Source organism: Gracilinanus agilis, chromosome 3 (assembly GCF_016433145.1).
Source record: "Gracilinanus agilis isolate LMUSP501 chromosome 3, AgileGrace, whole genome shotgun sequence".
NCBI lineage: Eukaryota > Metazoa > Chordata > Mammalia > Didelphimorphia > Didelphidae > Gracilinanus > Gracilinanus agilis.
This window is the reverse complement of record NC_058132.1, coordinates 235,992,229-236,013,330: the sequence shown is the minus strand read 5'-3', so window position 1 is coordinate 236,013,330 and position 21,102 is coordinate 235,992,229. Positions and strand designations below refer to the sequence as shown.

Genomic DNA, 21,102 nt, shown 5'->3' with positions numbered 1-21,102 from the left:
GACATTTTGGGACATTTAATGACAGTTACAATTTGCTTTCTCTAATGGCTGAACCAATTCGTCGCTCCATTAGTTCATTAGTTGCCTGTTTGTCTATATCCTCTCAACAAATTGTCATTTTCTTATTTTTTTTGTCATCAGAGTCAATCTACTGGGAGTGAGAGGGAGCTTTTGGGTTTATTTATTACATTTCTCTAATAGTGATAGGAAGCATTTTTTCATGTGTTTGCTAACTCATTTCTTCTTCAGAATATTGTCTCTATATTCTTTGGCCATTTATCTCTTGGGGAATGGCTTTTATTTTTATATATTCAAATCAGTTCTCTATACATCTTTTTTTTTTTTTTTAAAGTCCTTATCTTCCATCTTAGAATCTGTTCTGTGTATTTTTTCCAAGGTAGAAGAGTGGTAAGGGAGAGGCGTAAGTGACTTGCCCAGGGTCACACAATAAGTATCTGAGGCCAGATTTGAAGACCTCCCATCTCTAGTCCTGGTTCTCTAAGCCCTGAAGCTGTCCCTTATCCATATATCAGAACTTTTTCCCCCCAGTCAATTTTCTCTCTTTTAATTTTAAGCATAATTTGTAAAAATATTTTTCAATTTTGCATAATAAAAATTGTACATTATATTTTTGGTAATCTCTGTCCATTGTTTAGTCAAGAATTCTTCTCCTAACTTTGTCTTTGAGAGGCATATTTTCTGTTTTCCTGCATCTACTTTTTAATATGTAGAATCATATCCACATGAAGTTTCTTGTGGTTTGTGGTGGGAGATATTATTTAAATCGAATTTCTGCCAGACTGCTTTCCAGTTATCCCAGCCTTTTTTGGGTATATGGTGAATCCTTACTGCAGAAGTTGGGATCTTTGAGTTTATTGAATACTCTTTTTGCCTAATCTTCAAGTGACATGGTTTTGAGACTCTGGTTATTAGTCTTGAGTTTATGTAAAAATAATTTGTGTGATATTTCTAATGATTTCTATGAAACCATTTATTTCATAATTTCTTATGGCACAGTAGCCATTCATGCACTTAGTTATGTCTTAAATTTTAATATGTATTAACAAATGTAACTGTAAGTAGATTAAATTATTTCAATTTATCATCTTCAACCAATAGCAATACTACTGGTCTTTATATATGATTAAAAAATATGACAGGTTGAATCCATTGCCTTTTTAAGACTAGCACACTGAACCAACTAAGATGTGATTTAATAGGGATTAATGAGAATAATACATTTGTTTAAAAAAAGTTGATTTTTTTTTAAAATTAGTAGAGTTGTGATTGAAAATGATAAGGCAGATTCAAAATGAGATAATTTTATATAGCAACCAAGAAAGCTAATTGAACAGAAACAGCTGCAGTAAGAAGTATATAATGTTCAGGACTAGAGAGGTGATAGTTTTCTACTTTTATATGCCCTAGTTAGACCACATTGGATTTAGATCTCTGTGTATCGCATTGATAATGAAAAGACAACTAGAGATCATACCTTTTATGATAGGTTAAAGGAATTATAGTTGCTTAGTCTGGAAGGCTTAGGACATAATAGCAATATTTAAGTACTTAAGTAGCTTTCATCTGGAAAGAAGGATTAAATTTGTTTGTTTACTTACAGAGGGCAGAACTGGGAGCAGTGGGTAGAAATTACAGAGGGGCAGATTGAATATTTATATAAAGAAAATACTTATCCCAAAGTAGAATGGATTGCCTTGGGAGCTAGTGAGTTTTCTCCTATTTTATGAATTTAAGAATAGGCTGTTTGACAAGTTGCCAGGTGATTCTTGACCATGCACAGGTGGGATTAGATGATTTGAGGTCCCTTCCAGTTTTTAGATTCTGTGATGTTTTCACTGGCCCCACTTCAGTTATGTTCCAGTTGTTTAATGCCTAAAGGAAAACCCTAAAAGATTATTCAGATGCAGAAATGGTCAGTACAGCTACAGAGGATTCTTTAAAGACTTTAGATTGAGGTGGCAGCTAGGTGGCTCAGTGATTTGAGAGCCAGGCCCAGAGATGGGAGGTTCTGGATTCAAACGTGGCCTTAGACATTTCCTAGATCTATGACCCTGAGCAAGTCACCTAACCCCCATTGCCTAGCCCTTACTGCTTTTTTGCCTTGAAACCTTTACACATTCTAAGACAGAAGGTAAAGGTTTTTAAAAAAAAAACTTCAGCTTCGATCTTTTTGGTTAAGAAACAAACTTCCTTCTATTCCTGAATAGAGCTACTTCTTTAATGGATGAACTCTCAACTTCTTTTTACAGGGAAATTGAAAAGAGCCATGAGAGACTATGGTTTCACTAATTCTTAGTATTCTTTGTATGGAAAATTAATATTGAATTGAGATATTTTCTGTGAAATGATTTTCAGTCCCCCTGAAAAATAGCCTGATTTTGAACTAGAGGTCCACCTGTTCCTCCCTTAAGTTATCAAAATGGATTTGGTTCTCCATCTCTTTGTTGCTGTCTTTGTTAAAGATGATGAGTTTAAAGGCAGCTGAGTAGACACTTTAACTCTACAGAGATGAGGTAATGAAATCCAGGTTAGGGCCCCATGTTAGAAGACCCACTTCTTATCCTGCTTGAGATCTGAGCTCTCCAATCAGAGAGGTGCTGGAAAGGGACATTAGGAAGAGCATTTTGAGGAGGCAACAGGAAACTTTTACATGGCCATGAGGTCTGACTCTGGGTTTACTCAGCTGCTCATTGGAGCAGGGGCTAGAAGTGCCAGCTGGATAGGCAGTCCCAATGGCTCATTAGCCAAAAGGCTTGTGCTTCTCCCTCTCCCACTTTTTTACTATTTAACAAATAAGAATTATAAAATTGAGATAGTCTTCAGAGATTTTTATCATTACACTTGCTATTCAGGGGTGCTTGAAACTATGGGCCTGGAGTTAGACTTATTCCTTTGTCCAAATCTTCCTCAGCAGGAGACCTCAGGAGATCATGACTAAATCATCCTGATCATTATGGTACCAGTTTAGGATTTAGAAATACCTACAATTCAAGGTGTTTGATCTGTTGTGAGCACAAACCTTGAGCTTCTGACACATGAACACAAAACAAATCATAAGGAAGAAAAAAATGCAGGTGGGCACTAAACTGTGTTGTGAATATCTGTGACATGATATAGAAACAATACACTCTTCATTTTTACTTCTTTTCCTTGGTTGGTTTGTAGATAAAAAATTTTTGTTGTTGTTTGAGTCTCTTTTTCATTCTGGTCCAGCAAGTACTTTATTTCTTCCCTGCATAGACTAATTAGATAGCTGTACAAGAGAAGAGCAATTTAGATACTTTCTTCTAAGCAGGTTGTAACTTCTTCAAGGACTCGCCTAATTTACTGAGTTGAGCTGCTTTCCATGGGATTGTGGTCTGTGAAATTTTGTGAATTATACAGATTAACTTTGCAGAGTTTTTCTGGACCTAGTTTTTTTTTTTTACTAGATACAACTTAGTTTCAATGTTATCAGTTCATTTGTTATATTTTTATACTAACTGAGGGTTGGAGTACTTGGGCCTTTAGTCAACCATGTGGGAGTTAACCATTTCAAAGGAAGGAAAGAAGTAGGATTATGGGAAAAATCTTATTTTCTTGGGTCTCTTCAGTGAATCCTTGAGTTCTTTATTAAGTAGTAAATGAAATGCTGATATTTGAATTGGAATACTTACCTAGTAAAATTACTTTGTATTTGCTTTTCTGTGTACTTGTTTACCTCCAATACAATGTTAGTTTCTTGAGAAGCTTCATTTTTTGGCTTTGTATCTGTACCTAGTAGGCGTTTTAATGAGTGAATAAATCTTTACTATTCTTCTAGAATATATCCATTTGGGACTGATTCATTTTATGTGCCACATAGCCGCTGTATGACTTTTTATTTCTTTTGTGAGCATATACTAATAGGAAATCATTTTCATAAAGATTTTGTAGGGATTAAAATAGGTATAGCTATCTTGATTACTGTTTTTGGCAGTGTCTTTAATTTTGCTGCCCCCCTATCCCCATTCTTTCTACCATTTGACATAACTCTCAAGAAGATACTTTCTTAGTATTTTTACATTTATGTAATACATTTTGGCATATTATGCCTTGGTGTGTTCTTGGCAGTCCTTGTTCCAGTTTGACTTCTTCAAACTTCAAGGAGTTAGGTGCTTAGAATCAATGTGTTGGTTCTTGACTGTCATCGTTGATGAGAGAGTTATAGAAATGCTAACAAATATGTTGGGTTTCTTTTTTCTTTTTCAAAAAATTAAAAAAAAATTTAACTCTTACCTTCCATCTTGGCATCAGTACTATGTATTGGTTCCACGGCAGAAGAGTCATAAGGGCTAGGCAGTGAAGAGTCAAGTGACTTGCCTAGGGTCATACAGCTAGGAAGTGTCTGAGGGTCAGATTTGAACCTAGAACCTCCTGTCTCCAGGCTTGGCTCTCAATCTACTGAGCCACCCAGCTGCCTCCAGATTTCTCTTTTATTTATTGTCCACTTGCCAGTTTCATCACTGAATGCCTTTGGGATGATGTGGCCTAGATGGACTAAGCTTTAGGGGACAACATTTTTTTGGGGGGGCAATGTTTATTTTAAATTTATGTTATTTTAAGTGATGATAATCTTTATAACCATCTGCCATCTTCCTCTGGCATATTTTACAAATGAGTTTGTAGTCTAATCTCCTTTACTTGACTTTTCTACTATCCTTTTACTTAGCCAGACAAAGCATTTGCTGGGCTTGTTGGCCTCATTACTGTGGACATTGTTTTATGTTTGCTAAACTTTGTAGGAAATGGTGATAATTAAGGTTGATATTTTCCATTTTCCAGTTTTCTGTATCTACTTATTTGAAAAGGTCAGGTTAAAACTACTATAGTTGTTTATAGCCTTGTTTTTTTATTTAATTTGATGCTAATTTTCTGACCTTTACTTTAATTAGCTGATGGGTAGACTATAGACAGACTGATGACTGAAAGGACTCCCACTCTGATAACCAGACTTTTCCTTTCAGTATAGTTAATTAATGTTTATCATGCTTAATACTTGCCATGTATTATGTGCCTCCAGCCTCCTTCCTGGAGAAAAATACTTGACTATATTAGATAGGAGTATTCTGAGTTTCCTTTGTATAAGTTTGTAATATAAATATCTTTTTGAAGTGAAGTATTCAAAACTTATTTTAGATCATGAAAAAAACCCTCTTATTTCTTAATGTATATACTTCTGTTTTAATGCAGGCCAACATTTCAGTAATGCAGAGTCCCTTGGTTGGAGTTATGCCAGCTTCCCCAGGAACAGGTAAATACTTTCCTTAACATAAAAGGTTGCTTGTTATTCCTTAAATTAAAAAATATTGATGTTACCAGACTTCTCTCACATTCCAGACTTTGGTCATATTTTAGTGTTGTAAGGAATAAAATTTAGGTATTTATAGGTATATATTAAAATATGTGGCCGCCAGGAATCAACAATTTAGGTTGATTCTGTAATTAAATCAGACCCAAGTCAGCACCGGGTTGAAGAGTTTATTTACAATCAGGTCGGTAAAAGTAGGAATAAAGAGAAAAAGGAGAGGCTAGTCCAGGCCAAAGGCCTGGACGGAGGGAGAAGGTTAGAAGGCTAAATAAATGAAGCTGTAAGCCACAGGGCCCAACAGCCAGATAGGCAGAGTTTAGAATTGGCCCAGCAAGGCCAAGGAAGCCAGCCTAACTTACCCACGTGACAATACAGAGTGTAAGCTGTCTGTGGTCTCAGGAGATGCTTCTTCTTCCAGTTCGAGATGGCAACTGCTCCCACAGGAAGTTCCCTAACTTACTTAAAGAGATAGTGTCTTTCATCACTTCCTGTGGTCCACCTCTAATTCAAATGGACAAATGGCAGTTTCTACATTGATTTGGACTGCCCAAAGGGCAGTCCCTTATTCTTGATTTGTTACTTATTGTCACGTGTGGGTAACTCCCACTAAGGGAGGTGGGAGTGACATCATTAGCATGCCTGGGTTGAGTAGATTTTTGACTATTAATGGGATCTAGCTAATTCTATTTACACAGTGTTCCTGTTTTTACCTTAGTGCAAAAGGATATGGGAATTTTAAGGTAATTTCCCTTTGTCCCATGTTTGTATACATGATGCAAACAGTATTTATTTGACTCTTAAGATTTTTTGTTTTTTGAAAATTTAAATTCTCTCTTTTCAGCCATAAGCATAAGTGCACAATGACTTTTAGCTACCTAATTATTAACCCAAATATGTAACATATACATTTCTTTTTTCTTGGGAAAGACTTCTTAGCTATAAGGAGAAATACTCATCATAGAAAAATCATTGCATTAAGAGTTGGAGAGATGGATTCTTGTTCTGCCTCTGTTACTGATCAGTTTTGTTATCTTGGACAAGTCTCCTTATCTTTTCTGAGCTGCAGTTTTTCTTTATCTTTAAAATGAAGGAATTGGACTTGATGATTTCTAATTTCCGCTTTACTGTTGAAATTTTATAAATCCTTGAAATTTTTTGATTTAGCAAGCTAATAGTATCCTCTTTGCTTGGATATTTGAAATGTGTTTTTTTTTAACTTCTAGGAGATTAATGATCTTACAACTAATCTTTTGATTTTTGAGATAGGCTCTTCGGATTTGGCTAAGAATTCCGGAAAGTCTTATAGTGGACATTTATTAGTGGAGATAACCAAAAACAAAACAAAGTCTCCAACTAAAAAAAAATAGGTTTATTGAGAGAGGATTGGTCTCACAATAAAGCATGACTCCAGTAAGCAACTGAAGACCTCAAGTCTTGAGCTATCCCCTTGTATAGAACAATATGAGCTAGAGACACAGTCAATAGGTGCTAGAAATACAGAAATAGAATGAGATTTAACCTGAGTAGTTTGCCCTGGCCTGTTAGAATGGGTTGTCTGACCCATGACTTTATCCAGGTGTGATGAATACAGGGTTTATGCCCTTTATCATGCATGCAAGGTTTGCATCAGCCCTAACATCCTATGGATACTGCCCAATGACATTAGTAATCCTATGCATCAACTTAGGGTGTAACCTCTGCAAAGAAACACAGAATCATAACAAAGCAGAATGTCAAAGATGTATAGTTTTGTTGACCTAGGATGGATACTGTTGTGAGGAAGATTTATTTAGCAGTTTATGTAGCAATAGTTTATATGGACCTAGCAGGAAGGACTGGAGCATTCCAAGATGGAATAAAGGAGCAGGAAGTGGGCTTGTGCTCTGAGAGAGACTCCATTAGTGATTGGCACAAACTGTTGCTAGCCCTCGGGAATTTCAGACCTGCATCCTGATTCCCTGGTATCCTGAGTGGTGGTTGTTTCTATCTTTCTTTCTTTATTTTTTAAATTATATATATATTTTTATTTTTTTAAATTCTTAAAAAATTTTTTCCATTTAATAATTTTTATTTTTTAGAAAAGTTAACATGGTTACATGATTCATGCTCTTACTTTCCCCTTCATCCCCTGACTCCCCTCTCCTTCCTCCCCACTCCATAGCCAATGCACATTTCCACTGGTTTTAACGTGTCATTGATCAAGACCTATTTCCAAATTGTTGATAGTTGCATTGGTGTGGTAGTTTCGAGTCTACATCTCCAATCATGTCCGCCTCAACCCATGTGTTCAAGCAGTTGCTTTTCTTCTGTGTTTCCACTCCTGCAGTTCTTCCTCTGAATGTGGGTAGCGTTCTTTACCATAAGTTCCTCAGAACTGTCCTGGGTCATTGCATTCCTGCTAGTACAGAAGTCTATTACATTCGATTTTACCACAGTGTATTGGTCTCTGTGTACAATGTTCTTCTGGCTCTGCTCCTTTTGCTCTGCATCAACTCCTAGAGGTGGTGGTGGTTTCTAACAAGTGGACAAGACCTACAGAGCAGCACCAAGTGGAGGAGGAGTTTGGGACCTGGTGGACAGCATCTCAAGCACACTCTCTCTACTTGGGTACCCTGGACCACCTTGGCTTTTGGCATCCTGTGATCATCTGTGGATTACTGTGAGAACCCCAAAGCCACCCTTAGACCCATTAGCTGTGCTCGTCAAACCTGGCTGGAACTAGGTTTGAAGCAGCCTCTCAGAGACTCCAGTTCTGTTTCTTTGGGCCTTGCCTGTTTAGGTCACTAAGATTAGAATTAGTGTAGACAAGTCCTCCCCTTGCCCTGTGGTTTTGCCCTTTAGGTTTTAATGTAGAATTCCCTATCCCACCTTTATTTTAGTTGAACATAATTAAAACTGTTAAAACCTTTTACCTTGCCTGCTGGTTTCAAAGACTCTGGCCTAGTGGTGACAGTTGGCCAACAGCCATTCTTGTCAGTTAGCAGCAGCTTAGCTCTGTACTCTGGTCTCCCTATCCTGGTCCTGTCTCTCCTTCACCCAGTGTGTGTACCCACAACCATTTAGATTATATTTTAACATCCCTGGGGCCCTGCCATCTTTTTTTACAATACTGTTAGAAATTTAAAGCATGGGGGGGGGGGGGGAAGGCAGGGGCAGCAGCACTATCAGAACAGAATAACTATAAAGCATCACAGAATTATAGACTATATATAAAATATTACAGAATTATAAGGGGGTAGGTAAAATTATGACTATGGGCACAATTATCTTTAGATCACTGGAAGGTTCCTTCTAGCTTCAAATCCTGTCAATCTGGACAGTATCTAGGGTGAGGATTGGTCATTCTTAACCTGGATAGATGTGCTTACTTCTTCTATGGGATATTAGCAGAGTTGGTAGTTAATGCCACTTGTTGGACCTTTATATGTACAGTTATGGCTAGAATTCTAGCTCTTGGAATTCAGGTTTTGGCTGACTTAGAGCAGGTCTAGAGAAGACACTTGGAATAGCTTAAAGCTTTTACTGGGAGGCTTCGGTTGAGGTCAGAGTGAGGCTATTTTAGGATTTGGGATAGGATCAAAATGAAATGTATTAATCTATTGGGTAGATAAAGTCAATAGAAAAAATAATAGAGGCTAGGTAATAGGAGCAACATTGTTGATGGTATCACATATTGAATTTGTTTGTGGCTCTGGGGTCAGGTAATTGGGTTGAATAATAATAAGTTGAAACCCATGAAAACAGATTCAGAACAAAAGAGAAATGTGGCTCAGGTCCTGGAATGCATTCAAGAAGACCTGGATTCATAGTCTAATTCAGACACTTACTAGCCACTTTCCTCACCTATAATAGAAATGGTTTTATTTGTTGACCTTTAAGGTCTCTTTTACCTCTAAATCTATGATCATGCTATGACCTTGTTAAGGTTTTGGGGTTTGAAACAGGAGCTGATTAGGAAGTATCTTTAATGTCACTTTGAGTATTAGGTTAAATAGCTCCTTAGTGGCATATTTCTTTTTATATTTGACAGTGAAATTATCCTTATTTTTTAAATGGAATTCAAGGCAAATGTGGAAGTCCAAAATCAAAAGTCAACAAATTAAGCTAAAGCTGAGAGATTTTTCCAACACTGGCTTGTGGAAAGTCCCTGCAGAGGTAGTAGCTATCTCTGAAAATATGAAGCTGTAATAAAGAAAATATACAGAACCTAAATCAGCCACTTGGAGCCACTGCTGCTTTAGCTATAACTTTACTCATAAGTCTTGACCAAAAAAAAATGTAGGCAAGACATACAATCATGGTTGAATAAGACCATTGTTTAAAAAACAGGGATGTTATATAAAAAATGAACTGTGGATCATGTGATATAAGTAGGGAAATAAGAGAAGTTTAGAGGGGTTAGAGAATTGGGATTTTAAGGAGTAGATGAGATTGGTGATAGGTTCAGAGGGACCAGATTTTCCACTTTTGCTAAATGAACCCAAATAAATTTAAATCCCCTATATAATTTATTAATTTTAATTACAAGGCATGGAAAATAGAAAATCGAAAGTCTCTTTTTGATAGTATTCAGTGTTAGATTATGCAGATCATTTTGGTACAATAGTGATTACATATTATAACTGAAATTGAGAGTTAATGTTAATCTTATTTCAGGTACAGTAAAATTTGTTATTCAATATTGCTGAAGAATATTTTCAGGATAAGGAAGCCTTTGATTTTTTAAAAATATAATTTTATTTTAAAAAATATTTTCCCATGTTTACATGATTCATGTTCTCTCCCCTCTCCTGGAGCTGACAAGCAATTCCAATGGGTTATATGTGTATTGTCACTCAAAACTTATTTCCATATTATTCACTTTTGAAAGAGTAATAAGCAAGCCTTTGAGAGATTTAATTCTTTAAGCACAGATTGCTGAAGGGTTTACTGAGGGACAAGAAGTGGATATTTGCTTTCTAGTCTTCAGGACTCTCTTTTTAAAAAATCTCATTTTACAAATTCTTTTTTCTTGTATTTCAGTTTACTTTTAATCTCTGCTTTACCAGCTATAATAGCTGCTGCTTTCAACTTCTTATATTGCTTCAGTAGCCAATCTGGATCCTCATTGCTATTGTTTTTTTTCCTGCCTATTTGCTTTAAAAGTTTTATGGATGTTCTTAAAAACAATATACTCATTACTCCTAATAGAACTTTTTTAGTAAAAAAATACAACTAAATAAAACAAAATAGATACTGACACCTTGACCCTATCTAATAGAATATGTCTCATCCTACATCTGTAGTTTACTTCCTGTCATGGAGAAAAGAGACATGTTTAATGAATAGTTTTCTGTAATCAAGATTATGTCAGGGAAGAAGTTAGGACTTTTAATGAACTGGAAGTTTAATATGATTTAGCAGTATGATGGGGCATTAAAAAAAAAAGATAATGTAATCTTGTATGTCATGAACTGAAATGATAGGTTTCCCCATCATTGAATGTCTTCAAGCAGAGACTGAATGACCATTTATTTGGTGTGGTATAGTGTGTTTTCTTTTCATGTATTACTGGTACTAGACAGCTATTAGATTCTATAAGATTGGTTAATACATTGATTTTTGATGTTAGTTTTGTTTTCCTTTATTGTGGTCATCATGAATATAATTTTCTTAGTTCACACTTTGCTCTGTTTGAGTTCATATAGATCTTTATGTTTCTGAGTTCATCTTTCTTAATAACATAATAATAATGCTATTATGTTGATAATATCACAATTTGTTGAGTATATTAAATCAATAGACACCCCCTTTTTTTCCTACTGTATTTTCCAAATGAACCATCATATCATTAATTAAAAAAAGGGATTGTTTTATCTTCTCTTTACCCATATTCCTTTACTTCTTTTTGCTATTGCTAGCATTTCTGAATGATCTCAAATAATATTGAGGAGAGTGGGTGTCCTTGCTTCACTTTGGATTTTACTATATTTGAGAAAAGACTGTAAGTAGAAGTATGGAATATTGTACTGGATTTGAAGTCAGCCCTGATCTTAATTTTTGGCTCTAACACTTAGTTCCTTTTAAACCTTTGACAAATAATTTTAATTCATTGAGTCATGTTTTTTTCACTTCTGTAAAATGGGGATAATATATTGCTACTACTCCTAAGGCTTTTATGAGGAAAACTGTAGAAATATGTTATTAAAAGTAAGAAAACTGGTGATAGCTGGTAGTAGAGAAGTTCTGTAACAATTGTCATTTATCTTAATCTCACAGTTCCCTGAATATTAGCTTGGAATTTGGAACAAATGCCTCTATGTAATATTACAGGTGGTACTTTGAATTACTAGCCTAGATCACAAAGACTTAAATAAAAACAAACCAAAAACCAAAAAAAAAAACCCTTACCTTCTGCCTTGGAACCAATACTATGTATTGTGATCTAGACTAGTAATATTGTGTATTGGTTCCAAGGCAGAAGAGTGGTAAGGGCTAGGCAATGGGGGTTAAATGATTTGCCTACGGTCACACAGCTAGGAAGTATCTTGAGACCAGATTTGAACCCAGGACCTCCCCTTTCTAGGCCTGGCTCTCAATCCACTGAGACACCCAGCTGCCTCCACAAAGACTTTTTAACCATATTACAAATATACGGTAATATAGGATCCTAAAACTTAGAACTGAAAGAGACCTCAGAGGTAATCTAGTTTAACTCCCTCATGAGGAAACTGAAACCCCAAGAGGTCAAAGGACTATCAAGGTTCACACAGGTAGTAAGTGGTTCCAAGGCAAAAGAGTGGTAAGGGATAGGCAATTAGGGTTAAGTGACTTGTCCAGGGTCACATAGCTAGGAAGGATCAGAAGCCAGATTTAAACCCTGGATTTTCTCAAGTCTGACTCTACTGAGCTACCTGGTTGCCCTACTAACTAGCATTTTAATTTTTCTCTCTTAATATTGCATCTCTCAGCTCTGGGCATTTTTTCTGGTGGCAATGCTTTTTTTACTCATGTTTTCTTCCTGGCTTTCCTGGCTTTCTTTAAGTCCCTCTCTAAACCAAAATCTCATTTTCTACAGAAAGCTTTTCAATCTATAAATTCTAATGTCTTCCCTTCTTTAATGATTTCCTATTTAGCTTATATATATAGTGTTTTTTTTTTAAACCCTTGTACTTCGGTGTATTGTCTCATAGGTGGAAGATTGGTAAGGGTGGGTAATGGGGGTCAAGTGACTTGCCCAGGGTCACACAGCTGGGAAGTGGCTGAGGCCGGGTTTGAACCTAGGACCTCCTGTCTCTAGGCCTGACTCTCACTCCACTGAGCTACCCAGCTACCCTTATATATAGTTTTTTTAATACATATTTGTTTGCTTGTTGTCTCCCCGATTAGATAGTGAGCTCCTTGAGAGCAAGAATTGTCTTTTTGTCTTTTTTGTATCTAGCACTTAGCATGATTCTTGGCACATAGCAGATGCCTAATAAATGTTTTTTTGACTACCTTACTCTTAGGTCTGTAGTGCTAATTTTGAAGTAATCAGTCTTCTATTTCAATTGAGTTTTAAAAAATAGAGTATTTTCATGAATTGGTCCTTTGCCTTAGTTTGCCTTAGTTTGATCTTGTGAAGGGTGAAGTTATGATTTATCAAGAAATATTACTGTCACAATTTAATGTGATTTTTATAAATAGGTAGGCTTAATTTTCAGCTTTTATAAAGCATAGCATGTGTGTACCAGGAAGTCTGATTGAAAGGATGTAGAATCAGTGAAGCAATTAAACATTCTTTTAAAAAGGCAATTATGTTAAAGTTATGTAAATGGTTTTAGATTAGGTATAAGCAATTATGTTTTCCAGAGTAGCTGACAGGGCAATAATAAGACTGCTTGTTCATTTGAACTTTTGAGTTTGATTTATTTTTTAAATGGTCCTCTTAACTTTGAGCCTTTGACTTCATAAGGGCCATTACAAAATATAGTACAGGTAAATATTGTTTTTTTTTTTTTTTTTTTTAGTATTTAGTACTTGGATATTTTAATTGACTTTAGAATTTAGAGTAAAATACTTTTCTTGTTTTCTATAAATTAAAGGCATGACTCTTGTAGGGACTTTTGTTTTATGTGTATTTTTCATTTTTTAAATCTTTTCATACTCAGTATCATCATAATTTAAATGAATGTTAACCAAATCAAAGAAATTATTTCAGATTAGAGAATTACAGAATTTGATGGTTTGAAGAGACCACAAAAATCAGTTCCAAACCTTGCCTGAAAAAAAATCCTCATTATAATGTATCCATCCAGTTGTCACCTAATCTTTGAAGATCTCCATTGAGAAGGAACATACTATATTTTATTACATTTTTGGGTAGCCATGTTGTTTTATTTTTATTTATTTATTTTGATAATAGACTTACATTTTCTCACATAACTTCTAACCTAGTGTTCCTAGTTTTGCCTTCTTAGGCCCAGCAAAATAAGACTCATTTATGCTTCCATGTGGCAGCCTTTCAAATACTTGAAGACTGCCATCATCCCCCTAGTCTTTTTCAGAGTGAACAATTAGCAAGCATTTATTATGTAACCAGTGCTCTGCCAGGCACTGGGCTAGGTGCTGGGAATATAAATACAAAGAAAGAAACAGTTTCTGTTCCCAAGGAGTTTACAGGAGATACAAGTACACATGTAACTATAAAAAGAATAAATTAAAATAAGTTAAATTCAAGGTAGTTTGAAAGGGAAGGTATCAGCAGCTGTGGGGATCAGTAAAGTCTTCATGTAGTAAATGATCCTTAAGGTGCATCTTAAAGGAAGAGAGAGATTCTGTGAGACAGAGCTAAAAAAATATGGTACATTCTTGTCATTAAAGAAAGTTCATTCAAAAAAACTTTAAATAAGTTCATTCAAAAGCATAGAGATGGGAGACAGAGTAAGAGAAACAGAAAAACTAAGTCAGAGGGTATTGGGGGGGTGGGTACATTAGGAGAAATAATGTGTAATGATGTTGAAAAGATTGGGGTTAGGTCATTCAAAATTAAACAGGAATTTATATTTCATTCCAATGGTAATAAAGAGGCATTGAGGTTTATTGGGTAGAGGACTGATATGATTAGATCTATACTTGGGGAAAATTACTTTGTTAATGAACTCTTTGTAAGTTGGGGGAGAGTAGGTGGAGACTGGAAGCAAAGCAGTCCATTGTAATAATTTATGTGAGGTGATGAAGTGCTGTTTGATTAGTGAGAAAGGGAATGAAGAAGTATTGTGGAGATAAAAATGCCGTAATTGGCAGCTAATTTGATATATATAAAGAAAGGGAGACTAAGTAGATGATAATGCCACAATTTTAAATCTGGGAGTTTGGAAGAATGGTTGTATATTTGGTGGAAATAGAAAAGTTTGGAAAAGGAGGGGTTTGTTGGTGAAAGATGATTAGTTTAGTTTTGAGCATGTTGAATTTAATATGTTTCCACGACATCCATTTTGAAATATCCAGATGTTGATGAAGGGACTGAAGTTCTAGGGAAAATGTTTTTATATAAATCTGGGAGTTATCACAAAGTCAAGATGAATCCATGGGACTGCCACCCATATGGAGGAGTTAGGAAGGTGATAGGAGTAAATCTAGAGTTGGGGCTTTCCTTTAGGACAAGATATTCAAGAGTAGATAAGTGTATAGAGTTAAATGACTTCATTAAGGAGTTGAGGTTGGGAGGGATGGATAATCCTCTTAGTACTAGGAGTAGTTGACAAAGTATTAAGAGATTCCCAGTAATGGTGAGGATAAAGAATTGGTTTGGGAAGGATAAGGCACAAGAAAAAAATAAAAATGTTAGGAAGGTGGGATTGGTTAAAGGAATTTCAGAGTTCTTAATCATAGAAGTGTAGTACTTTTTGGTCCTGGCAAGATCAGAGGTGTGATTATGCCTTTGTTTAGGTGGAGTCCAGTGGAGGTACAATTTTTGCTTTAGTAAAAGCAAAGCAAAATTTTTATGTAATTTGAATTAGTCTGAGGGTCTAGGAAAGAGAGGGAAGGAGGAAGCTCTTGTTCCCATGGAGGGAGGTTGGCCAACATATGGTTCAAGAGCCTGGAGAAAGAGAAGTGAGTGCAGGAGGAGGAACACTTGGGGGGCCAGCCACATGGAGGCAGACATGTGTAGACCAAATATGGACACAAGTAGGAGAGATGAGACCACAGACCAGAGAAGGCAGGCAACATGGGGCCAAGTACAGAAGGAAGTTCCCAAATAGGGACAGAAGGAAGATGAGTGGGGTAGAGGTCTCCTGTCAAGCACCTAGTCAGGCAGTGGCAGTCTCTCAGTGTGCCTATCTTGTGCCTTTATCATGGAGGATTTTTTTGTTTTTCATTGGGGGTGGGTAAGAGGCCATAGAGAACTGAACAGAGGAGCAGGAATGGAAAGAGAGAGAAAACACAGTACTATATAGTAAAGTTACCACTGTTTTTTTGGATTGCCTATTTCTTTCAGAATTCTTTACATAAAAAGTTGAATTTGCATAATATAAATTTACATAAGGGGAAATTGTATATTGGAATTGGACAGACTTAAGAATTGGGAGGTTAAGGTATTTCAGGGAACTTGATGAATATTGAAATCATCTCCTATGTACACAGGGGGTGAGGGTAGGAAGATAGACAGAAACTGAACATGAATGAGAAAGGAAAGAAATATGTCTTGGGAGGGCTATAGATAACATCCATCAGGATATAGATCAGTGCCATGCTCCTGACCCCTTTCTCCTGCCAACAGGGGAGGGAGGAAGTGCTCCCATTGGGCTGTTGGGCAGAGGGGAGGTTGAAGTGAGGAATGTCCTCTGCTAATGGAGAGGGGGAGGGGAAAAGCTCTGCCCTAGTCCCTCTGGCTTTCTACTAAGGAACTCTGGCAGGTGACTACAGGTGTGTCTACAGAGAGAGCTCTGTGTGCCCTTTTTGGCATGGGTGCCATGGGTTCACTGTCGTGGGTCTAGATGAATAATAAATCTGGTTATAGTAAACTTCAAAGAACAGGCTGTTTCTGCATGGTGGTAGTAAAGGAAGGCTATAAGTATACAGGATGTATGGGATGTGCAGGGAGGACTAGCACCTTTGGTGTGAGGGCTTGCTGGGCCCTTTTCAGGACTATTCATCCACCTTTGGTGTTTTCCTGTTACCCAACTCTCAAGCTTGACCCCAAAAAGCTATAGCATGTACAATGGCCTCACTCTGGTAAACCATCTGGCAGATTGAGGGTAACTAATAGGCCTCAAACCTATCAATGACTTAGGGGGGTGTCTACCCCAAGCATGTGAAAACTTCTCTCAGTAGAATGTGTCCATAAGGACAGTTTATTCTAAAAGCCTTTAAGGCAGCCAAAGCAAGTGCTATGGAGCGCTTTGAGCTTGGGCAGACATCAAAGGCACATTGCATTCTCAGGCCATTGCAAGTTATCCTGATTTTGTCTTGCCCCTGGACTTTGATGACCCTGGTAGGAGTCAGAGTGAGGCAACCTTGCCTCATCTGAATGGAGGAAGTCAAGACATAATTGGTCCTCCTTGAAGTGAGGGATGAACAAGTGACAATTAAGAGGAAGGAGTATGAGGACTCTATCTTTAGGATCAATGTGTTTTAGGAGTAAGAGAGAAAGTTTAACCTGTCCTGGAAAGCAAGAAAGATCTGGAATGTCAGGTCATGAGGGAACAGGCAGGTCTCAATAAGAGAGAGGAAAATAAGAGGAAGAGAACTAAAACAAATAGAGCTTGGTTAATTATGGGGCAGTAATTCCAGAGATCACAGTATCTAGGGGTCAAGTACATATGAGCAAGACATAAGGGAAGAAAGATTAGGTGGATGGGGAGGAAAGAGCAAGAAGCAGGAGTTGAAGAGGAGTTTGTTTGCTCTTCTATAATTTAGTCAGTATGACAGATAAGAGAAACAAGAATTGACTAACTTTGCTGGAGTTCATCTAAGCAGAGTATTGTGAATATTGAAAGATCCTTATGGAAGGAAGGTGAATAGAATGTTAATTTGGTCATGATACCTTCAGTAGAAAGCTTAGTTTTTGGTAGTAAGGAGTGATTGGATGTACCTTAAGACAGGAACAGCTCCAGGGAACTAACCTTGAGTCATTAATGACCATTCTTTGGGAGGTGACATTGAACCATTAATGATTATTCTTTGAATCTGGCCATTCAACCTGTTTCAAATGCATCTATTTCTACTTTTTTCCAGCCCACATCTCTCTTTGCTCCTATAGAAAGAGATATGTCACTTTGCTAATACCAAAGTAAATGACATTTACAACATTTCCAATCTTCCACTTTAATAACTATTTTTAAAACAAGGAATTAAGGTTATTGTTGTTGATGTTGTTGTCTGGGGATGGTATTGTATTGATTTTTCCCCCCTTTTTAAAAATAATCTTTCTTCCCAGTAACTCCCATTTTCAGTACAGTTAAGCAAAACAAATTAGCACAATGACCATATCTGAAAATGTATATCTTATTCTGTACGCATCAAATATTTTCTTAATGAAGCTAGCTGGCTTTTTTATGATCATGCTTCCTTTGGTAAATGCTCCCTAGCCCATCTCTTTAGTAATCAGTTTTGGAATTTTGTGAGGAAGTGAAGTCAGTCTTTCTGGTCTAAGTTTGCAGATGATATTTGATAAGATACTTCCTCTCTCTTTAGTTCCTAACTTCTCTGTAACTTAAATGATTTGCCCACGGTCACATTGTTAGCATCATATTTAGACTTTGAACCCAGCTATTCCTGATTCCAGGTTGTCTATGTCATGCTATTTCTCCTTTAAATTAAGATGTATAGTTAATGATATCTAGGACCCAGGATACTTTTTCACAAAATTGGTTCACTTAATACTTTCTAAAAGTAGTAGTATCCAAATTTATTTTGGAGCAACTTATTTTATGACAATTGAAATAATTTGTGCAATGTGTAGGTAGGAACTCTCTTGATATATTTGACATTAGCACTCAGAATTCTTTTGCATTTTGATATTGTATATTCATTAATAAATTTGTAGAAAGACTTGGAGCAGTTTCAGGAAAAACATGACTTGTAAGAGAATTCAACAAACATTTGTTAATTGCACATTATATGCTAGATCAGTGATGGTGAACCTATGACACAGATGCCAAAGACAGCATGCAGAATGCTGTCTGGGCACTCGACCGTACCCTCTCACCCCATCCCCCAATTTGTTATTAGAAAGGCAGAGGGACTCCAGTAGAGCTGCTCTCCTCTTCCCTCCCCCCTCTACATTGTGCCTGAGGTCATTTTTTTCCTGTCACCTACCTCCCCCTCCCTCCTTTTTCTTGCCCAGCAGCCCAATAGGAGCACACAGAGGGGAAGGTGGGAGGCTCAAAGGAGGCAGAGCTGGAGGGGAGCAGAGCACTTGGGCCACTCCCCTCCCCCTCTCTACACTCACTGAGGACATTCCTCACTTTACCCACCTCTCCATCCAGCAGTCCAATGGGAGCACTTTTCTCTCTCTCCACTATGGGTAAGGGGCGGGGCAGGGTGTACCCAGTATGTGGTAGTGAGAGGGGCATGGCACTTGGTCTGGGGGGTAGGGGGTGGGGCCTGGCACTCTGTCTTTAAAAGGTTCACCATCACTGTGCTAGATATGGCGGGGAGAGGAAAGATAAAAAAAGATATGGTCCCTATTTTCCAGGTACTTATAATTAAATTGGAATGGTAATTTATATAATAGCATTTATAGGATTTAAAATTTACAAACACTTTGCAAATATTAGCTCATTTGGTACTTGGTAGATAATGAATGTTGATTGATCTTCACAACAACCTTGGGAGTCACAGGTACTGTTATTATTTCTATTTTACATACGATAAAGCTGAGGCAAATGGAGGTTAAATGACTTGCTCATAGTCACACAGTGTCTGAGGCAGGATTTTCTTATGCTTAGATATGATAAAAATTAATACATAAGAGGAATAGAACATTTTGATATCAATATGAAAGATCACTTCCCAGCAGAGGTTATTTGGGAAGGCTTTACTGAGAGATGCCCTTGAGGGAGAGACAAGATGCCATTTTTATATCTAGAGGAATGGCAAATCCAGTTTAATGAGACATTCTAGTTAATGCATCACTTAATCACATTCATATTTGGCATCAACTTGGATGAATGTTGGTCTTGTTAAGTTGTTAAGACTATTGTTGCAAGAAGAACTAGAATAACTTCAAACTCCAGTCAAATTTTTTTAAGAATTAGAGGTATGTCTTTAATATACACTTAAGTTGTCTGATAGAACTGTGGCTTATAGGATAATAGGTTTAGAGCTGGGGGATGTACCTTAGAGGTAGTTTAGTCCAATTCTTGTATTTTACAGATGAAAAAACTCAGATAAGCAAGTTATTTGTCCAGTGACAGATCTAGGTCTTCTGACTCCAGATGTAACTTTTTTTGCAGTTCACCTTGCCTTGGGGATTGAGAGAAGTTTTGTTGGGGTCCAAGTTTTGTGTTTTATCCATAGTTTAACTTAAGTACTTCAGTTCTTTGAAGCTGTTTTGAGACTTAAAGGTTTCCACAGAAGAGGTAATATTGATCAATTATTTTTTTTAGCACACACAAGGTGGAAGACTTATAGCTTTAATTTTAGGTTCTTGTGGCAATAGGAGAGGGACAAAAACATATCCATTTCACAGGTCACTGGAGGGACAAATATATAATCCAAGCAGAATGACATCTAGGCCTTGGTTAAGATAATCTTTGGGCAGCTAGGTGACACAGTGGATAGAACTTTGGGCTTGGAGTTAGGAAGACCTGAGTGCAAATGTAGCTTTAGGCATTAATAGCTGTGTGATCCTGGACAAGTCACTTAACTGTATTTGCCTCCATTTCCTCATCTATTAAGATGAGTTGGAGAATGATATAGCAAAACAATATTTTTGTTAAGCAACCCCAAAAGAAGTCATGGGCACAACTGAAAACTACTTAACAAAATAAGATACTCTATGGGCCATAGCTGGAGGAGCAAGTGGAATAATGATTCTTTGAGAGATGTTCGTTGGACCTGGAACCTAGGTACTTTTCAGGCATAGTTCAGTGTGAATAATTGTGTTTTCTTTCACTTATAACAGGGCATCTCAGGTACATCTCAGGTTTTTATACAGAAGGACCCAAGTTCTCTAATAGGTGTAGAGTTTTCTACTTTTATAGTCTAGGAAGTCCTGTTTTATGAGGTAGCATGGAATATAGGAAATTCCAGGTATTGGAGACTCCAGAAAAGGGAGAGGGCAGTACAGGCAGGAGGAAAGAATTTATTTAGAACAGAAGCAGCTTGTTGCAAAAAATGGCTAGGCCCAAAACATAAAACCATAAAGATTTTTTGGATTGTCATTATCACAATGTGTTCTTTTCTTTAATTTTTAAGAGTACCTCAAACTCCAGACCCTAGAAACTGAAATAATGTCTTTTTTTTCCCTAATCCTGTTATATTTCCTGACTTTATTTTGTCAGTAATTTTGTCAGTAATACTCCCAATCTTATAATTACTTATGTCTTTATCATTGGAATCATCTCAGTTATTTGCAAAATTCTGGTTTATTCTTCCTCCTCAATGTGGCTCACATTTGTCTCCGTTGTTGCTAATGCCATAGTACTTTTCTAATTCTGGTACTGATGACTTCTGTCTTGTGCTGTTACAGTCATCTTCTAACATACTTTCCACATCCTGTCTCCTTCCATGAGTTTATGCTGTATGTCTTTGGTAGAAGCAACATTTCTTAATGTACAGGTCTT

At 36.8% G+C, this 21,102-nt stretch overlaps 1 protein-coding gene across 2 annotated transcripts in view; it reads left to right on the top strand.

Moving 5' to 3' along the window:
* The window catches only part of NUP35 (nucleoporin 35), a 44,448-nt gene that overhangs the window by 14,480 nt on the left and 8,866 nt on the right, over positions 1-21,102 (top strand). For both annotated transcript variants that reach the window (XM_044666469.1, XM_044666468.1), the window contains exon 4: positions 5,233-5,293. In XM_044666469.1, coding sequence (XP_044522404.1) covers positions 5,233-5,293 — 61 coding nt within the window. The remainder of the gene's footprint in view (positions 1-5,232; positions 5,294-21,102) is intronic.